Source organism: Phyllopteryx taeniolatus, chromosome 12 (genome assembly GCF_024500385.1).
Source record: "Phyllopteryx taeniolatus isolate TA_2022b chromosome 12, UOR_Ptae_1.2, whole genome shotgun sequence".
Classification (NCBI taxonomy): domain Eukaryota; kingdom Metazoa; phylum Chordata; class Actinopteri; order Syngnathiformes; family Syngnathidae; genus Phyllopteryx; species Phyllopteryx taeniolatus.
In genome coordinates, this window is record NC_084513.1 from 6,391,205 (window position 1) to 6,412,898 (window position 21,694).

Consider the following 21,694-nt stretch of genomic DNA (forward strand, 5'->3'; position numbering starts at 1 on the left):
ATTGTTCTCTAAAAAAAAGCAAAAAACTGATTTGACTATTTCCATGTGAGGATCTGTTGGTCTTAAAAATAAGTTATGAGGTTAAAAAAAAATAAGTTATGAAGTCTATGTTCAGGAGTAATTTATTTTTTACAAGAGGCAGAGATGCAGGACATTTCATTTATGTTAGTAAGTTACAGACTAAACACCAAATCACACCAAAAGACAAATGGAGATATAATCATTCCAAATGAACTGCAACATTATGTATAACCATGTCCACCACACCTTTTAGACTAGAGCTCCATCCTTGTTTTGTTGTGTTTGTTTTGTGTTTTGTTTTGTGTTTTTGACAATTTAGTTATGATTTCTATTTTTAGACCTCACCGGAACTGGAAGCCTTGATATACCCTTGATGAACTGTGATTTATCTTCTTAAATGTCTCTTGTAAAGACACACTGGCCCTCTCACAGAGCTAATAAAACCAAGATATGAATCATTCTTTTTTTTTTTTCACAGGATGCAGGTGTTATTTGTTTGTATTTTTAGCATTATCTCAAAACCAGTGATGCTTATCCGTATTATCTTGTTGAAAAGGAGTTACACTTTATCTGTGATGAGCTCCTTGAGGGTGAAAGGGGGGAAGATGACATGCCACAGAGTTACAGGCTGGAAAAGGTTTATATCTTATTGACGCTATATTTAAATTGTATTCGTTTTTTTTGGAGGTTTGTTTCTAAAGATAGAAGAATTCACATGCGAACTGTATTTTTTTCTGAAAAATGAATATAATCCATTTTTCCGCCTCAGATATTTTTCAGGCTATTCTGTAGTTTGTGTGTTTGGTCAATGCTTTTTGACTTTGAAGAAGCAGTGAGATGAAATACTGTAACGCTTATTCTGAATTCTCATTGCTAATTTGCTGAGAACAACATCTGCCCACCCATATTAAATGCTTGGTTCAACTTCCCCTCATTCCTTTGTAGCCTGATGTTTTGGACCAACTGGAATGAGCAGAGACCCAGCATCATGAGGGCCACTTTATCAGGCAAGAACATGAGGATTATCATCAGTACTGATATCCTCACACCCAATGGACTGACGATTGATCACAGAGCAGAGAAGCTCTATTTTTCCGACAGAGGCCTTGGCAAGATTGAGAGATGTGATTTCGATGGATCTGGCAGATATGTGAGTATGAATTTAAATGTTGTTATATTCTGTCTTGGTGTCTTGGATATGACAGTATCCTAACTAACCCTTATCCACAAAAATTGTCATGCTTTATTGCATGTGTTTGTAAATAATAAAATCTGTGGGACTGTAGTTAACCAAAACTATCGTAGTATTGAAGGTTTTTGTTCTGTTTGAAAAACTTGATTGGTCATATGTTTTTGTTCTGAAATTGTGTTTTGGAACTTTGTATGTCCATATTTTTTGTTTGAGTAACCTTATAACATTTACTGCAGATTTTGTTCTGTATGTGGTTTAGGTAATAGTCAATATCACTATAAGGCCTTCCAGACCCCCCCCCCCCCCTAAAAAAATCCATTGAACTTCATATTCATTGAGTTAGGTTGATGTCATTCTGTTAAAAATGCATATTGGTCAAGCTTCCACACGTCTAATACATAAACTGTAAACAGACAATGTAAATGTAAATAGTAAAATATGTGAGCCTGCTGACAGCGTAGACGATGACAGGCTGGAAATTTTTGGCTATTGTTGTTAATTTTTCATGAATAGTGGACCTTCACGTAGCAACATGATTGAGTTAGAAAGCTGATTGTGTGCTTTTCAACAAATATATTTAGAATTGCTGAAGGTTTTTATATCAACTGATATTTCACCATTACAGAGTGTACATGTTGCGCTTGACAACACCCAACTACACAAATACTGTAATATGATGAAGATTATGAAACAAGTATAAGTGTTTATTCTTCAACTAGCCTCGGTTTCATCCTCCTTTAAGACAAAATAAAATGTTTGTAATGTCACTGAACTTTAAAGTAATGCACACTATAGTTAGTTAGCAGTTACCTCGTGTATGCGACATGCCAAAACCATGTACATACAATGGAAAAAAATGGTACAAAATAATGCTAATGTTGGTATGTGTTCAAATATTTCGCCACTAATAATAAGACCTCAGAGTTTCATTATTACCTTTTCATAATGATTGACTGATTCTGATGAGGACACCAAAGGTACTTTATAGTGATATTTAACCCTTAAACACAAGGACCACACTAAATCTAGCTAGATTGGAGGTTTGAGGAAGGATTCAATAAGGAATTTGTTAAATATTTTGTTATATTTCAATGTACCAGCATATACTGTAGTTGATGAAGCCAGTCCAAGACAAAGCCTTAGCTCTTTGTTTTGTTCTTTGGTATGATAAATCTGCTTCTGTGGAAACCTCCATGCTAATCTCTGTAGAGGCTGCCATTGTTTACACACTTGCAGTTTTATTTATCTCTCGACAGATCTACCACATGACCATAGTTCACAATCATTTCTGCTTCAATCTTGGCAAGATGGATTTGTGAGAAAATGGCAAATCTGGCTACCCTGCAAGTGCCATGCATCATGTGGCAGATACTCATTTTTTATTTCTGTTTTATTTTATCTAACATTGGAAGTTATAGTACGCTGGCCTTTGTAGCTACAGTACTGCAGGTGATGTAAAATGATGCATTAATCCCTGGAGTCATCCCCATGTGAAGCAACTCAATAAGGGAGGCCTCCGATTCTATCCATGGGGTATGATACATGTACAGTACAGTGCAGTGGTGCCTTGAGATACAAGTGACCCAATTTACGAGTGTTTCAAGAGACAAGTCATAATTTGGTTGACTTTTTTGCTTTGATTTGCAAGCGCAAACTCAATATACAAGTGCTGTATGGTGCCACCAAACTCACCTCACTTCACAAAAACCAGCAGTTTGGCAGAACAAATCTTCAAAAAAGAGGTTTCAAGGTGTGAAATGCCACTTCTAGTTGAAGTTTGTCAAACTAAACAAACTAAGAGAATTACTTGTATATTTAAAACAACCCAACAACTTTCCCTTCAGAATGCCTCCGCTAGCTTAATCCTAGCTCATAATTAAAAACGCCATTGATGGGCTAACACTTAAGCATCGATAGTCACTTATAACCCTTTGTGCAACTGATATTTGAACACCAATGGTCGAGCAACACATGTAGACAGAAACCATAACAATACTCACAGGCATATATTTTTCCTTTTTGTTTTGTTTTTGTGATAACCTTGACAAGATGGCACCGAGCCATGTGGTCCCCTCGGTTACGTGCTCTCCAGTACTGTCTCTGTTTTTTTTGTGTGTTTTTCGTTCATCTTTGGAGACATTACGTGACTCACTTACACAAGGGAAGATTTGCTAAACATTAGGGGGTCTACCCCTGACTTTCTTTCACCAACTTTCACAAATCCACTCAGTTTTTTCTCCGAGTTACTCACCGGTGCAGCGGCCGTGGTCTACGGAGCATGGAGGCGAAGGCGACACCACAGAGGGAAGCAAGCCGGTGTGCAACTCCATAAGAGAGGGTTCTGAATGCTGTAAGAGAGGATTCTGAATGCTGCTCCTGTCGATTCATCTTGCAAATCCACCCTCCCTACCCAACAAAATAGACCAGTAAGGACTTCGGGCATTCCGCCGCCCTGTGTTTCACGGAGACATGGCTTTATAAACGCATCCCCCGATGGCGCCGTAATGCTTCTGGGCTTCCAACTACACCAGGAAAACCACTTCACGGAGTTATCGGGGAAAACAAAAAGCAGCGGGATATGCTTCTGTATCAATGAAAAATGGTGTACCAACGTCACAGAGCTCAGCACACACTGCAGCCCGGACTTGAAGTCGCTGTTTTTGAACTGTAAGCCATTCTATTCGCCGCATGACTTCGCCTCTTGCATCTTCGCCGGTGTCTACATTCCTCTTCAAGCTAACACGAATGCCACATCTCTGTCGGGCCAATTACACATTATTCGTGCACTCACTGTAGTAGTCTCGCCACTCTTCACTATATGCATATCTGTTCTTGACCAATACTGGGCACTCATGTAGTTGAGAAGTATCTGCACCATTTGCACAAATGGCACTGTTCCAGATTATCGCACTACCCGTCACTTAAAACTGTTTACATTTCTCGAAGTCTCTGTGCCATTTGCACAATGGTAACTGCACCAGACTATTCCTCTATTAGTCATTTCAAACTGTTTTAAATTGCTAGAGGACTCTGCAGCATTTACACAATTGTCAAAAAAAAAAAAAAGTGTCAGCATTACCACATTACTGGTAACCTTTCATTGCTCAGTGACTCTCTGTACTGTGTTTTTATGTCACAAAAGTATTTTCTGTCAAATGGCTGTCTGTTGTCGTACAAGCGCGGTTCACACGACCGGAGACAAATTCCTTGTGTGTTTTTGACATACTTGTCAAATAAAGATGATTCTGATTCTAATTCTGAAAATGGATATTGTAACAGCAACATACTGAATCACAGTAGTTGTGAAAACATTTTTGTTCATTTGTGTCTGCATGACTGTATTATACTCCCTCTGGTAGCCAAGGCAGGCACACCAGAAGGAGCAGCACAATGAATTGGATTGAAGCATGGAATCATGATGCACAAACTGTTTAATTCTTTGTGTTTGATTGAATTATATTATTACTGTTTTTATTAAGTACAATATTATAGAATGCTATTTTCCATTCTTAAAAAGCAGATTCCAAAATGGGCTGGAACAGTGGGGGAAGATTATTTGCTTTATGTGTGTTTTGAGTTACGAGCGTGGTCACGGAACAATTTAAACTGGCACCACTGTATATGGCATTTAGGATGGATTTACATCATCTATATACGCAGTGTAAAGGATCTGACTACACAATGTACCTTTTTTTTGGGGGGGAGGGGGGATTAAACATGTAGACCAGCGCCTTGGCCCAACTCAATTAGCAATCCATATGTTGACTGAGCCGGGTCAGCTGAAAAGCCTTCACTTTCCGGTCTGTACCTGCCCCTCCTGCAGTCTAATTCCCCTAATGAAGGCTTTGCTACGAGATTACCCGGGGTGCATTCCAATTAAAATGTGTAAATTATACCCAAAGTGGCTAATGCTCAACTTCGACCAAACCAAACTACAGCAGTAGAACCCTTAACATATGTCCCACACTGTATCTACAGAGCTGGCATTTTTTGTTGCTACTCCTGTATAAAAAATGCATTATTTTACATTAAGGTGGATAACCGAGCAGTCTTGAGAAGGCTAACTACTTTTCTTCACGACTGCTCTGCTGCTACATTGTAACGTGAAAGCAAACAAGCAAAAGCTCTCTTAGTTAGTCCTTTTTATTTTGATTCATTCTTGAATTCATCATTCATGCTACATTGTTCTATTTCTGCTGAATTTAAGCCCTATTTTCATCAATTTAGTAGTTTGGGATACATTGTTTTGCATTTCCAATATAGGATCCAAAGTGATCCACAGTGGTGCCTTGAGATATGAGTTTAATTTGCTCTTGCAACTCATAACACTCATATCTCAAATCATCTTTTCTCATTGAAATTAATGGAAATGCCCTAACTCTGTTCCAGCTTCCCAAAAAAAATACAATATAAATGTTTGTAATATGTTTTTAATCAGAAAAATTGCACTCTATAATAGTATACTTTATAAATATATACAGCAATGACAAATAATGCAGTAATATTCGTTGGTCTTCGCAGAGGATGAAAAAAACATGCCATCTTTCTACTTGTGTTTCTCTCGTCATGCGCAGTAGGGTCATAACACCGTGACACAAACGATACTTGTTACCCCATTTATGCTGTGTTGCATTGTTTGTTAGCATTAGGCTAAACAGACTTCAAGAAGGTAACACTATGTTGTTGTTAAAATACACAATGGGTAATTCTGTTAGTTTTCTCTTTAGTTCAATGGCCAACTTCAGCGGGGAGTGGCATTAAACAGTTTGAAGCCTCTTTTTTTTTAAGAATTATAAATTATCTGTCAAACTGCTGCTTGTTGTGAAGTAAGCTGAACTGAGTTCACTGCCACCATGCAGCGCTCGTGTCTCACATTTTTGCTCTCAATTCAAAGCAAAAAAAAAATCAGACGACAGCTCAAAGAACTCGGCTAGTCACTCCTACTGCATCTCAAAGCACCACTGCATACTTAGCTTTGGTGGAGGCAAATATGACAAACAAATACTCAATGTTACATATAATACAAAAGGCAAAGTACCGGTATGTTAAATATTATCCCATTTGCGTAAACCACACAAGGCATATGCAGGTGGTTGTAAATGCTTCCCAAATCCCAAATAATTTGCTTGCGGGATGTTACCCCATCTGGCGTGTGATCGTTCCATCTCGCTACCTCTCTCTGTCACTGTCTCACACTCGTCCCATGGCCAGTTGGTGCATCTGCGTGCTGGGCTTCTTTAATCAACACCTGTCCTAATCATCCCAGTATGGCACAGGGCTAATGTGACGCTGCTTACAAGCCTGTTGCACTAATGGCAGAGACTACAGAGCTGCTGGAGGCTGTGATCCTCCTACACAAGCGTGAAGAGTCCCACAAGGAGGAAGCTGATGGATTCCTTCCTCCCTGCCAATGACAGTGCAGTTTACCCCCCTGCAACATCTGGGTTCAGCAATTGTGTGGGGTGATGCGTTGATTAATGCAAGGAAACATTATCATCCACATTAATTCCTTGGCATGCACTCTGAATATTCGGGACGGTTCCTCCGGCCAGATCATGAACAGATGTCGATGCATTGTTTGTTGATGAAAGAGCAAATACTGGTCACAGAATATGTGTGTATTCATTTTTGTGTTGTGGGCCTTTTATGCCTATAGAATAATCTTGTTGTCCATTTTTATTTCAGTTATGAAATGCCATTGTTATATAACATTATTGTCATCAACTTCCAGGTCATTGTGAAGTCAGGTCAAGGAAACTTCTATGGACTGGCCATCTATGCAGATTTCATCTACTGGTCAGACTGGGCTCGCAGGTCAGTGCTGCGGTCCAACAAATATACGGGCGGTGATATCAAGGTGCTTCGAGCAGACATACCCCATCAGCCCATGGGAATTATTGCTGTTGCCAGGGATACTAACAACTGTGAGTACTTACACACCTCGAGGTTCAATATGTGTGTTAAATTAATGATGTATAGTACAGTGGAACTCCACATATTCGCGGTTTGGCATCCGCGCATTCACCTGTTTGAGGATTTTTTTTATTATTATTATTGCAATACTGTACATACAATGTTAATTCCAGATAGACTTTTTAAATGTTCAATCTGCTTTTATTTGGTGATGTGATTTTTTTCATGTAAAATATTTTCCTTGGCGCAATAAGGGTTGGGAAACACAGTGTTAAATGCCTGAAAGTTTGTGTGTGTATTCATATGCATCCATCAATAATATTGTATGGTAAAAATATTGCAGTTAAGATAAAGTACTGTGACGTTAACATCTTGTTTTATTGAATTGTGTACTGAACACTATCACATTAACATTTTACATGCATTTTTATGTTTTATGTGGATTATAGTTGACAATATTAAACATGCAATTGAGAGTTATTCATGTGTGATAACCCAAATTCTGGATTTGGAAAAACATCATAATGTATTTGAGTTTTGGCTCAGCAGCTGCACATGAATTGGATAGCAAAATCCCTCCCAGCAGTCATCTCCATTACCCATAAAGAATCAGGTTGGGTAGTTTCGTTATTAGACTGAAGAAGGATCAGGCACATTTGCCAAGAAAGGAAGAATGATCATTTATTATATTTTGAATCTCATCCAGTAATGGTACAGTTGATTGAAAAAGAAAGCCATGAGGTGTGTCTTTCAGTAAGCCGAGTAACTGATGACATCGAAATGAGGAAGCCTTTCCTGCCTCTGCATCCTTAACACTGCTTTAATTATTTTTGAAGGCGAGCTATCACCGTGTCAACATATGAACGGAGGCTGCGGTGACCTCTGTCTCCTGACCGCCCAAGGGAGGGTCAATTGCACTTGCCGTGGAGAACGCATACTCCTAGATGACAACAGATGTGTGTGTAAGTCAGATTCAATTATGCAGAGGCTACAATTGCTAACCCGTATTTGCACTAGCAGATATTGATTTCAATGGTACTCGGCATGGATTAGTTACTTGGACATGAGGTGTTTATGCAGAGCTTAACCTTGGTGTTTACAGTCCAGAGGGTTGGTAATGTATGGCCCGCGAGCCTCATATGACCCGTTCTGTTCTGTAATCTGGCCCACCGAGGGTTTAAATTGTCCGTCCTGTAATATTTGCCCATTACTCGTTCTTTTCCTCAAATAAGTTATTTAAATTGCATTTCCTCATTTTTATTCATTTATCTCTTTAAATAAATAGTATAATAATTTATGTAAAACAAAAATTAAAATTGACACACATAATTTGCTTTTCGGGCCACGTAAAATAGTGTCGCAGGCCACATCAGGCTTTCAGTTTGACTCCAGTGGGTTAATTAGTTATACTTACTAATAATACAGTGTTCCCTCGCCACGTCGCGCTTCACGTTTTGCGGCTTCAGTGCTTTGCGGGTTTTTCCAAAATATTCATTAAAAAGATACAGCCATATCGGCAGCCATATTGCGGAAAGACACGTTGTTTCATGTTGATGCGTGCGAGAGAAGGTTTCCCTGCATGCAAAACAAAGAGATGAGTTGACTCAGAGGCTTTGTACATGCCTGTACTGTACTGGCACTCATACAAGGCACGTGATTGGTTCCCGGCGCGACATGGACCAATGAGAGCACGAGTGGATTTATCCCATGAGCTGATTGGCTGCGCATCATCGCAGCCTCACCCAGCATCTTTCCTTGTTGTGTCTCGCCAGTCTCGTCCACGCTGTTGTGTTCGCAATAACTTTTTTGTTTAAGCGATAATTTTCCTACTTCGTGGTTTTTCACCTTTCGCGGGGGGTTCTGGTCCCCATTAACCACGAAAAACGTGGGAGCTCTGTACAATGAAAAATGAAAATGAACTATTATTTTCGTATTAGTATTTTATATATTTTACATACTATGGTTGGGACAGTACAGGTAATGTATGGATAAGCAGTGTTTTTTGTTTACATTTGTGTTTTAAATAGATATACATATTTTATATTATTGTATTAGCATGTGTATACAATTAGTCAAGGAAGAAGAGGCAGTTTACCATTCGAAAGAGCTGTTTAAATAAAAGTTAACTTGAAATAACATAATATTCAGTACACCATAAACAGCAGTTATTGCTCACAAAGAAAATAAAGAGAATTTTTAGAGAGATAAAAAAAAAAAAGTTGTTGTCTTTATACACAAAACACGTTGCGAATCTGTATCGTACCGTGGCCCAAAAAAAATAGCTGCGGCCTCATTGCGCGGTCCCGCCTGCATTCTACTCTGCAGGCATGACCAACCCATGCTAAATTCAACTGTTAAATTTAGGTTTGGAGTTACATCGCTGAAACGTGCATTAAGTGACCAAACCACACAACTTCAAGCACAGAAAAGGGCTCCATATATTTAGCAATAAATACTCCCACTGCATGGGTTAATTGTTTGTGTTTATCTTAAGTGGCACAGTATGTTTGTTCCAAAGCATTCTCAATAGATACTTGTTATTTTGTTGATGTTACCTTTTGTGAGTCTGTCACGTGTCTAGCAAGGATTACATAAGGATACAAACACAGGTCATATAGCTTATGTTTCACATTTTGACCACCCCTGGGTTACTCTATAAGAAATGATTTAAAATTCTTTCTGTCAAATAAACAATAATAAAAACCAAAATATTTTTGCTGTTTTATCTTATGTAGCTAGAATGTTTGTTACACAATTCATCATACTACAACAGATTTCCCCTCCATTATTGAGGTGAAATTTTGGGTCTGTCTTTCTCTTACTGCAGCAAAAAAATCGTCTTGCAACATCCACAGCGAGTTTGAGTGTGGGAATGGAGAGTGCATTAGCTACGAGCTTACCTGTGATGGAATCGCACACTGCAAAGATAAATCTGATGAAAAGATGCAGTACTGTGGTAAGAAACACTACAGTAACATGGCTACAGTTCTCAGATTCACAGGGGTGTCAAACTCATTTTTGGTCACATTGCAGTTACGGTTTCCCTCATTATGAGTCTGAAACCATATAAATGGTTAATCACTTCCTATTTTTGCATATAAAGAACAAATTGATGGATAACCAATTTTATATCAGAAATCAAGGATAAAAGGTTCTTTACTTTCTCTAACAAAAGGGAGTGGTTACAAAAAATGCTTATAATATTGTAACATTATTTGACAATTTGTGCGACTGACTGGCGACCAGTTCAAGGTGTAGTCTGCTTTCCGCCCGAAGTCAGCTGAGATAGGCTCCAGCGCCCCGTGACCCTAACCAGGATAAGCGGTGTTGAAAATGGATGGAAGGATATGAGAATTTGAAATGTTGTTACAGTGAAAGTTGCTGCACATGATTTGCTTTCGCGGGCCACATAAAATAGATTTGGTGAGCTGGATCTGGCCCCCCGGGCCTTGAGTTTGACACCTGTGAATTAATGCAAATTGGCGGTTGCTATGGTCATAGCAATGAATTCTAACCATTTACATATGCATTTTAATGCGTCCAGACAACAGGAACTGCCGTAAGGGTTTCAAGTCCTGCTACAACCAACGCTGTGTGGCCAACAGTCACTTCTGTGATGGGATAGATGACTGTGGGGATAACTCTGATGAAGCTTTCTGTGCCAGTAAGTCAAGGCCATTTGCTCTTGTGTTCAAACCGTCCTCAGACGTCTCTGAGGGCAGGATCCGGCCACGTTTATGCTTATATTAATACAAAACAAAAAACCACATGCTGCGCTAAGCCTCTCTCTTTCTAATGAGTCCCGAGATTACAGAGGCTGCACAAAAGATGAGTCCCACCCCCAACGGACACCCGAAAAAGCTGCTTTTGAAAGTCTGCACAATCCTTTTTGGTCCTTCACCCGGCAGACTGGCATTGTTTCAGTGATTTTAGCAGTGTGAAAAAGTCCCAACGAGAGTGGTCTTCCCTCTGTAAAATCCCAAAAGGAATAAAACGGATTATTTAAACAAATTTCCCCTTGAGGAATTCCAACCCCAATTCCAATGAAGTTGTGTTAAAAATAAATAAAAACAGAATACAATGATTTGCAAATCATGTTCAACCTATATTTAATTGAATACACTACAAAGACAAGATATTTAATGTTCAAACTGATAAACTTTATTATTTTACGGTCATTAATTTAGAATTTTATGGCTGCAACACGTTCCAAAAAAGCTGGGACAGGGTCATGTTTACCACTGTGTTACATCACCTTTTCTTTTAACAACATTCAATAAACGTTTGGGAACTCAGGACACTAATTGTTGAAGCTTAGTAGGTGGAATTCGTTCCCATTCTTGCTTGATGTACTGTCAGCTTTTCAACAATCCGGAGTCTTCGTTGACGTATTTTACGCTTCATAATGGGCCACACATTTTCAATGGCAGACAGGTCTGGACTGCAGACAGGCCAGTCTAGTACCTGCACTCTTTTACTACGAAGCCACGCTGTTGTAACACGTGCAGAATGTGGTTTGGCATTGTCTTGTTCAAATAAGCACGGGCGTCCATGAAAAAGACGTTGCTTGGATGGCAGCATATGTTTCTCCAAAACCTGTATGTACCTTTCAGCATTAATGGCGCCTTCACAGATGTTTAAGTTACCCATGCCGTTGGCACTAACACAGCCCCATACCATCACAGATGCTGGCTTTTGAACTTTGCGTCCATAACAGTCCGGATGGTTCTTTTCCTCTTTGGCCTGGAGGACACGACGTCCACAATTTCCAAGAACAATTTGAAATGTGGACTCGTCGGACACAGATCACTTTTCCACTTTGCATCAGTCCATCTTAGATGAGCTCGGGCCCGGAGGCATTTCTGGGTGTTGTTGATAAATGTTTTTTGCTTTGCATAGTAGAGTTTCAAGTTGCAGTTATGGATGTAGCGCCGAAGTGTATTTACTGACATTGGTTTTCAGAAGTGTTCCTGAGCCTCATGTGGTGATATCCTTTAACATTGATGTCGGTTTTTGATGCAGTGCCGCCTGAGGGATCGAAGGTCACGGGCATTCAATGTTGGTTTTCGGCCTTGCCGCTTACATGCAGTGATTTCTCCAGATTCTCTGAACCTTTTGATGATGATATGGATGTAGATGATGAAATCCCTAAATTCCTTGCAATTGTACGTTGAGGAACATTGTCCTTAAACTGTTCGACTATTTTCTCACGCACTTGTTCACAAAGGGGTGAACCTCGCCCCATCTTTGCTTGTGAATGACTGAGCAATTCAGGGAAGCTCCTTTTATACCCAATCATGGCACCCACCTGTTCCCAATTAGCCTGTTCACCTGTGGGATGTTTCAAACAGGTGTTTGATGAGCATTCCTCAACTTTCTCAGTCTTTTTTGCCACCTGTCCCAGCTTTTTTGGAATGTTTTGCAGCCATAAAATTCTAAGTTAATGATTATTTGCTACAAACAAAAAAGTTGATCAGTTTGAACATTAAATATCTTGTCTTTGTAGTGTATTCAATTAAATATAGGTTGAACAAGATTTGCAAATCATTGTATTAAATTTTTATTGATGTTTAACACAAAGTCCCAACTTCATTGGAATTGGGGTTGTATAATGAGAATAGTGAGACCTTGACTTGCGAGTTTAGTTTGTCCCGTGACCATATTTGTAAGTCAAATCACTCATATCTCAAATCAACTCTCCCCTTTGAAATGAATGGAAATGCCATTAATCTGTTTCAAACCCCTCAATATCGCCACAATTTATTTGTTACATGCTTTTAACTCATTCATAGCAGTGTATGTTTAAATTCATCAACTGGAATTACTGCTACCGACAAATCTATTCGTCAAGTGCGTAGGTGTGGAATATGGTCTTGCCCAGCTTGTCTATGAAATTCAACTAACAGATCCCTGTAGAGGCGGTCTTGCACCGCTTTGGATTTGAGACTAGCAAAGCTTTTGAGTAGAAGATAAATATTTGGCAGTGTATCTTGGCTTGTCACGTAGATTATGCGGGAGAGAAATGTCAACCTTTTGTAAGTAGGACAAGTTTGAGCACCTCACACTCGAACAGAGAACTTATATGCATGGTATAAACAGTATGTGTCGTGGAAGGTAGTAAAACGTGTGTTAAGATGATGAGAAAAAAATGACGTGGTTCATGTACAGAATGATAAAAGCTACTGACGTTCAACTTGAGCGTACGGTGAGTCAGCGTCAGTCATGCCAAGTTTCATAGTTGGATATCTGTAAATAAAATGTCAATGTAAATGTAATTATTTTGCCATAAAAAAACCCTTTCTCAGTCAGTTTTGTTGTTTGATAATTTGAGCTGTCACAAAAGCAAAAAACGATTCCGTCAAAGTCACTGTTCTGCTTTATTTCTTTTTACAACAGGTAAGTTAGTTAGTTTGCTAACTAGCTTGTTAGTTAGTTAGTTAGTTAGTTCGTTAGTTAGTTACTTACTTAAAAACAGCTGACATTACCAGGTGACCCCTTAGAATAACTTGTTGTGAATCTTGATATTAAATATCAAGGATTTGGAAAAGCAAACATAAAGCAAACATAAATAGGTGACAAGACTTTTATCTAAATTAGGAAATATCCCTTTTTGCATTTGCACATGGCCTATTAGTCATCTTACAACAGAGGGTCATAACATTTCATCCTAATGTCAGCACAGCCACGCAGCTGCACACACATCACATCCAACAATGAGATTTTGAAGTAGCAGCTTGTCCCATTTTTTTTATTTTATTTTTTTAAATCCAAGTATTGTTGTGTGCCATACTTGTCATGCCAACTCTGTTATCCTTGTGAAATGCTAATTCTCTGCTCCCAGATGTCACATGTGGCTCATCAGAATTACCCTGCAAGGATGGGAGCTGTGTACCCGGCACAGCCTGGTGTAACCAGGTCATTGACTGCGCCGATGCCTCAGATGAAAAAAACTGCAGTGAGTCCTTACGGCCGTGCTTTTTTATGGCAGTTAAAAAGGAAACATGTCAAAGCTTTACCTCTAGCAGTAGAGCTGTTCTCTCAGTTGGATCCAACCTCTTGAATATGTGCTTGTCACATGGATCACAGTGAATAATGCCCCCAACACCAAAGCTTACCTCTTCCTTTTACTACCACGGTGACAGACAGTTATTGTGGTCTTGTCTTTTGTATTCAGACCACACCGACTGCTCTCACTTCTACAAGCTGGGGGTGAAAGGGAAAGATTTCATCAAGTGCAATTCAACTTCACTGTGCATCCACCCCTTGTGGATCTGCGATGGTGCCAACGATTGTGGAGATTATGGTGATGAGGCCAACTGCCAGGGTGAGTAACTGGGAACAAAATCCCACTTTACATTGACATCACTGCGTTTTAACTTTCAAAAACTGAATTTTCAGATGTGATCACAAGATGACACTGGAAATCTAGTGGTAAATTCATAAATCATGATAATGAGCTCAATATACACCAGGGATTGTCAGTTACAATTCAGAGGTGTCCGGCTGTAAATAGTTTTCTCAGAGCAAAGGTCTGAACCTCAAAATGTTTTGATTTTGGGGACCCGACCTGTCAAACATAATCAAAATGGCACTTTTCCTTTTCACATTTATTTGTGCTTTTGCAAATAGGATGTTTTTTTTTTTTTTTTTTTTTTTTTTTGTTGTTTTTTTTTTTAACAGCTGTGCAGCTGCATTGAGACGTTCCTTTACGACGGAAACGTCTATGAATGAGTGAGTGATCAGTTGTGTAGCTCTGACGAACTGGGCTCCCAGTTCATTTATTTTGCATGTTCTGACGTCCGTGTTCGGTGGATTTGTTTGGTTGAAGGATCCGTGTTTCTTTTGGAAAAGCGGTCTCGGTCTTAACGAAGAAAAGTACTGGTCCATCCATTAATTTTTAAAAACATGAATGAATGTTTTCTTGATCAACTTTCATAACTTTCGGTAAAGAGGAAAAGAAACCGCTTGATTAAATCATTACGGTCACGTTATCACAACAAGGGCTACTGTAGTTGTGGATATAGCTGCATACACGGTCAGTGACAGTGGGGAACAACTGTGGCGTGACAATGCACATACTTAATTTAACAGCAATTTACCATGGGTTTACATGAGACCTTGACTTGGTCCAGACTCAAACCACGGCCTGCCATTTGAAGATACCTGATTATACACCGATACCTTTTTCTTCTTCTTCTTTTTGTTCATCAAGTTTCCCATGGTCAGAAGTGCGAGGAAGGCCACTTTTCATGTCCCAGTGGGAACTGCATCTCCAGTGTTTGGCTTTGTGATGGTCAGAAAGACTGCGAAGATGGCGCGGATGAATTCCAGTGTGGTAAACTAACAAATATCAACACTCTACACTGAATAATATTGTTTGTGTGCCGTACAGAATACCATTGGAAGATGGGATATTTATCTTCTTTGTTTTTGTGTTTTGTTCATTGAGCCAGATCCAGCCTTGCAAACAAACATTAGATACAATATGCAGCATAATGAGGAGAGAGCGATAGAGTGACAGTGATAATTTATATTGCCATAAGGCAATTTCATGTAACTTTTTGTTTTCTCGTATTAGAGATTGATCTTGGAGCTCCTTTTTTGAAAGTCAAATTCACATCCTGAATTCAGAAGGAAGCATTTCTCTGCCAATCATTGTGAACATCCCTTTATAGTCTAACAATGAGCATTTTGCCATGTGACTTGTGTGATATTGAAGATCGTATGCTACCAGTTACTGTCTGATCTTGAACATCTTGAATCTACACAGTATGTAAGAGGCAGACACAATTGACTCTTAATGTAGATTGATGTAAAAAAAAATATATAATATATATATATATATATATATATATTTCTTTGCATTGCTTTTGACTGGTTTCTTGAAAGTGACCACTCCTACAATTGTCCTAAAAGTTCCAAAGGTTTACTATTTTAATTGGAGAACTTAGATTGCACCCCTATCTAGTACGTGCACTGGAGGGGAATCTATTTCTATATGTACCTAAAACAACACCCCCAACCCCCGTCTCTGCTGCCATTGGTTGGGTTATGTAAATCGACCAGCATGACGGAACAAAATGCAGTTGAATTTAAAGGTAGAACATGCCACCATCAGAATTCACCCAAGAATAGCTGTACATACCTGTACGATATAGATAGCTTTCCAGTGACGTGTTGAAACATTTCCTTATTCAGGTAAATCTTCCCCTCGTATGGATACAACCATGTTAACTGGGCACCAAATCCTGGTGGACAATGTTTCTTAATTGTTGTTATACATGACTCTCCTACTAGCATGAGTATTTACCAGCCAACTTCCTCTCCCGTTTATTTATTCTCATGTTATAGCCAGTGGGAATTGTTAACAATTCCAATTATCACGCCGTGACTGGCAACCAAACTACAACGAGTCAGTTTGGGTGTTTTTGTAAATTAGTGTGCTCGCTGTCGCTTAGCTTTAGCAACATTAGCACGAAAACAACCTTTGGTCCAACAACGAAACAACACGATACATCAGTGCCGCATAGTTGCATACTCTGAGTAACCTGTACAAAAATGTTGTTTCCAATTGAACTGTAACGTTTTGTCAAGTTGACGTCATGTTCTTATTCAATCAGTATTAGACCAAATATTATTTATTTATAGCTGCTAAATGTACCAGTGGAAACAACTATCGATACATTCAACACAGTTAAATAAATAACCAATTAAAGGACATTCTTTAAATAGAATGTTGAGCTCATATTGATGTTTTTTTTTCTGATCTGTGCGTCGACACTGCACTGTCAGCCATGATGTATATACCAAATGTAACACTTGAGAGTCAAAAATCGGAATTGTGTCACTTGAATCATGCAGTCTAAGTCCAGCCTTGTTTATATATGATTAGCATTTAACATTTTACATCAGTGGTCAAACATAGAAGACTAATATCAAATGCATGTACTTGGCGTTTACGCTATTTGATGAGGATACTACAAAAAAACTTTTGCTTTCCTGTGCAAGCAGTACTTTTTTCACATTCCCGTTGCTAGGCAGCGGAAGGCAGTGCAGGGTTAACATTTGATTGTCTTTAAGTTATCCGATATATTGTGTGAATTATTGTTAGAATGGTTTATTACACATGGGAATTTCCATCTCCTCCTTTTGTGCCAGTGAGAAATAATGAAAGATCCATGCTTCATATTTGCCTTCATGAGAATAGATATGAATTATGCCACAGTTTGTTCTGTATAGCAATTCAGGACAAGTAGACAATACTCCCATTTTGCTGTGTTAATTATCATATAAAAAGCTCCAGACGCTGGTAATCTGACTGCAAAGGCGAAGGGGTTTCAGGAAAATGTCATCACATTTCAAATAATTTTCAATTCCACGTCCTCTTCGATGAAATAATCATTTGTCACTTCGCTGTGGATGTGCTTTTCAACTCTATACAGCGCTGTTCCATGTGAGACGTGGAAGAATAGCTTTGCCTTTGATACATTTAACATGTGGCAGACCTGCTATTTGTAATGCACTTGAAGTGTCTGAAGTGCAAATTTAGTTTCACGTACAGCAAGTCTGCATAATCATGGTTTCCAGATTTAGCCATTTAACATTCTTCTAAGTATTATCTTACATCTTCACAGCTAAAGTCTGAGAACAAGGTAAACGCACAATAGGCACACACGCACGTGTGCCTATACCCCTCGCTAGCAGAATCCATATCCATAATTTCTTGTCCCGTCGTCTGACCCACAGCGCGCATCCTCCCTCTCCTCTCTCATCAAAGCTCTGTCAGACTCTGGCAGACCTGGCATCCAAGAGAAAGCCACCAATAAATGAGTCCCTGGGCGAACGCAGAGTGACTTACAGACACACGCTCAGTGCAGATAATGACTATATGCGCATTTCTACATAATGATCACCACAATGCCTTTCCATTAACCTCTGTTTCCCATCACCACTGGGTGCTTCTTACCAAATAGATTAAAGGAAATTACCCTCAATAATAAATTCTTTAGAGCTTTGATATTGAAAAGTGTGCTGCATAGTCTTGGGCTATCATTAGATTAGTTGTATCGTCCACGCTATATGACCATATATAATTATCAGAATACAATAAAAGAACACATAAAAAGGATAAAGTGACCATTAATTAGTGTGACCTACCCTTACTTTACACATTTATGTCACATGACATGTTACACTGTACATATACTGTATTTATGTGTATAGAATGTAGTGAACCACCCGGAAGATCAAATTGCTGGAGCCTGCCTCTCAAAAACCTAAATGGAGTGTAACCCTGATTAATCTATTCATAATATTTGTGCATGGAGTCCTCGATTTCCAACTGTGTTCTGAATTTGTGTGTCGGAATGCGCTGCAGGGGTGTCAAAACTCATTTTAGTTCGAGGGCCACATTCACCCCAATTTGATCTTAAGTGGGCCGGACCAGTATATCCGTGGCCTCATAAGCTATAAATATGGACAATTAATTTTTTTACCATTTTTGGGTGCACATACGGTTGGGAAAATTTTCGTATTTATTGATTATTATCTTGTTGCAAATCTTGTTTCAAATCGTATGAGCAATCTCAAATGTCATAAAAAAACATTTTGCAATTTCAACAGTATTATAAATCAGTGTTTTCATTTACAGTTGCAACTTACAGATGACAGTGGATCATCTATAAACTGTATGTACCTTTGAGAAAACAACTTATTGAGAAATCATTTTAGATATTCATACATTTTCACATCCATCGGGAAATCTTGAACGGTTCAACTAGCTCATCAAACCGTACAACCTAAAGTGTGAACCTTTCAGAATGTAAGTGCAGTTATCCCCCTGCCTTGAAAAATTAAGACAAATTAAATGTATTAGCTATGTCTGTTAAGGACATACATATCCACAGTAAGTGCAAAATAGTAACTTAAATTAGCTGCTTATTTAATAGTCACCCAGTAGCTTGCCATAAAAGGATGAAAACACAAACTATGAATCTATATGAGGTTAGCTTTAGTCAGCACAAACAATTAGCAAGCCCTCTTCAACTATTAGCACACATCAAATTAGTTTGTAGCCTACATCTCACTAAAGCAGAAGTGACTTTCAGCGTTTCCCTGTCAGGGATCTCTGCCAAAGCGAGTCGCTCGCATGATTTGTTTGTCTGACATAACCCAAACATTTTTATCTAGGCGTTAATAAACCCATTTGCCAAGTAACTTCACAAACTCGTTTTTAACTGCACATGTTCACATTACATTGCTTAACAAACAACACATGAAATGATTGCTTCACACAAAGTCTCACTCTCTTACTGAATATGGATTGGAGGCGTGCCCCGCAGCACTGACCTTTTTACCGTAATTTTTATGTATAATGCGCATTTTCTTTTTTTTTTTCTAATTGTCAAAAATCAATAGTGCTCATTATACATAGGTATAGGAGAAAATGAAAAAAGCTTTCACATTTTATAAATGTCTGGCCACCATCAAGAGGTTATGAAAAAGCTGTACACTTTTATATCAACATGCCACTGCCGCCAAAAGGTTATAAGAAAGGTGTACACTTTCATTCTAGTATGCGACCGCCACCTAGAGGTTATAAGAAAGGTGTAGCCTACTCTTTCATTCCAATATGACAGGGGTACGTATGACTGCATATATGTACAGTTGTGCTCATAACTACATACCCTGGCAGAATTTGTGAAATATTGCTTTTTCTTTTTTTTTAAAAATACGACTTAACAACAACCATCATTAATTTCTTTACGGTTATGTTTTGTTTAATGATAATGTTTTTCTGAAATGCTTGACAGTTTCAGTTGAATCCCATTAAAATGAAATGAAATGACTGGCCCTTCATGTTTTCTTGAAAGACTCGTACCCATCTTACAAATTCTGCCTGGTTTAATGATTATGTATGAAATAAGAATTGTAATTTAGGATAAAGTAATAAGCCAGGAGCGACGTTTGTGTAACTAACGGTTTATCGTAAAACTTTATTTGATTGTTAAAATCAAACTAATGTCTCGAAAAGGCTACCACGTCAAATTTTTCAAGTTTAACTTTAGGCGAAATGACGACAAACCTTTTTAAATCAGTCTCATGATCTGTAGGTTGCTACAATTTACGACATTTTGAGTCCTAGGTTACAGAGGTTTACTCAAATTCAGAACACACAAAATACGACCACGAGTGGAATTTTATGGTATATTTAATGAAACGCACAACTACAATTACAAGAAAATAACACTAAGGGTAAACAAAAGAAAGAAAATAAGGTGTAAAAAAATGGAAATTAGGACATCGTGTGTGTGGTCGCTGGGCTAAAATAAATGAGCGTGTGAGCCTTTAATGCGTTGAGTCAGAGCAAGAGAAGGCAAAGTTGGGATTTTGTATGAAGCTAGTAATTTCCCCACAATTATTACCCACTGATGTTGTACATCATAGTAAGGATTGCAGTGTCGACTCACGAACGCAGATCTTTTAATGCGTTGAGTCAGAGCAAGAGAAGGCAAAGTTGGAATTTTGTATGAAGCTAGTAATTTCCCCACAATTATCACGCACTGATGTTGTACATCATAGTAAGGATTGCAGTGTCGATTCACGAACGCAGATCAGCTGGTCTTTGGGGTGGTCTTCCTCCGGACCTCAGGCGGAAACGAAAAAGTTTCGGTTGAAGAAAAACCAGATGCAGACAAATAAAAAGAAATAGGAAAGGAAAGTTGTTGTCCCGTTTGGGATGCACTCATAACTTCCCTGCCGGTTGACCTGGTGGCGAGCAGAGCTCTTGCCCACAGAGGTGTGCGGAATCCGTCCGGGATGCCGGCAGCTGCTCGTTGAGGCCCCGTTGACCAATTGTGGCTAGAGAAAGCGATCGGAGCCGCATGGTCGACTTCTCCGATCGAAAACGGCGCCAGCTTGGTTGCGGCGGACATTCACGCACGTGGTGGCACCCGGAGGTGCCCGAGGACAAAAAGGGAACAAAAGAAGGGGGAGGGGTGGCCGTAGGCCACCCAGCTGGCGAGCTACCAGCACAGAAGGAAAAAGAAGCCTCAACTCAACTCAGCTCAACTCTACTCAACTGAGAAAGGTGTGAGTTTCGAGTTGAATACCCCAGGGGCGGGGCTTAGGAAGAGGGAGTGCTGAGTTGGAGAAGACCACGCCCACCAGCCTGAATCTTGTCTGCAAATCTATGTAAATGCATTTTTAAAATAATATTAATCTCAAACACTCCCAACTTTGTATTCTCACGCATAGAATCATTGTTTAAATTTTGGTCGTGGCAGAGGGGTTGCTTATTGTTCAATACTATTTGATTTCAAATCATGAACAGCTTTCAAAATCTTCCAGAGTGATATCACTGTCAAAGTGATAATGGGGTCACAGACACCAAGGGATACATTGGTAATATTTCTATAGAGTTTGCAAGGTATAAAAATGGACATTTTATCTTCTGTTCACAAACATCAGAGGCACGTCCACAAGTCCTCCTTCGTTTCGCTTGCAGTTGCTCTCAACGCCAATGGGTGGAGCCTCACGCGCATCGGTGGATATTAACCACATAGTCTT

At 39.1% G+C, this 21,694-nt stretch overlaps 1 protein-coding gene across 10 annotated transcripts in view; it reads left to right on the forward strand.

The window, feature by feature from the left end:
• Positions 1–21,694, forward strand: part of lrp1bb (low density lipoprotein receptor-related protein 1Bb) — a 351,513-nt gene that overhangs the window by 254,701 nt on the left and 75,118 nt on the right. For all 10 annotated transcript variants that reach the window (XM_061792342.1, XM_061792345.1, XM_061792351.1 and 7 more), the window contains 8 exons: positions 967–1,171; positions 6,945–7,137; positions 7,963–8,088; positions 9,954–10,082; positions 10,671–10,790; positions 13,968–14,081; positions 14,301–14,450; positions 15,339–15,461. In XM_061792342.1, the coding sequence (XP_061648326.1) occupies positions 967–1,171; positions 6,945–7,137; positions 7,963–8,088; positions 9,954–10,082; positions 10,671–10,790; positions 13,968–14,081; positions 14,301–14,450; positions 15,339–15,461 (1,160 nt within the window). The remainder of the gene's footprint in view (positions 1–966; positions 1,172–6,944; positions 7,138–7,962; positions 8,089–9,953; positions 10,083–10,670; positions 10,791–13,967; positions 14,082–14,300; positions 14,451–15,338; positions 15,462–21,694) is intronic.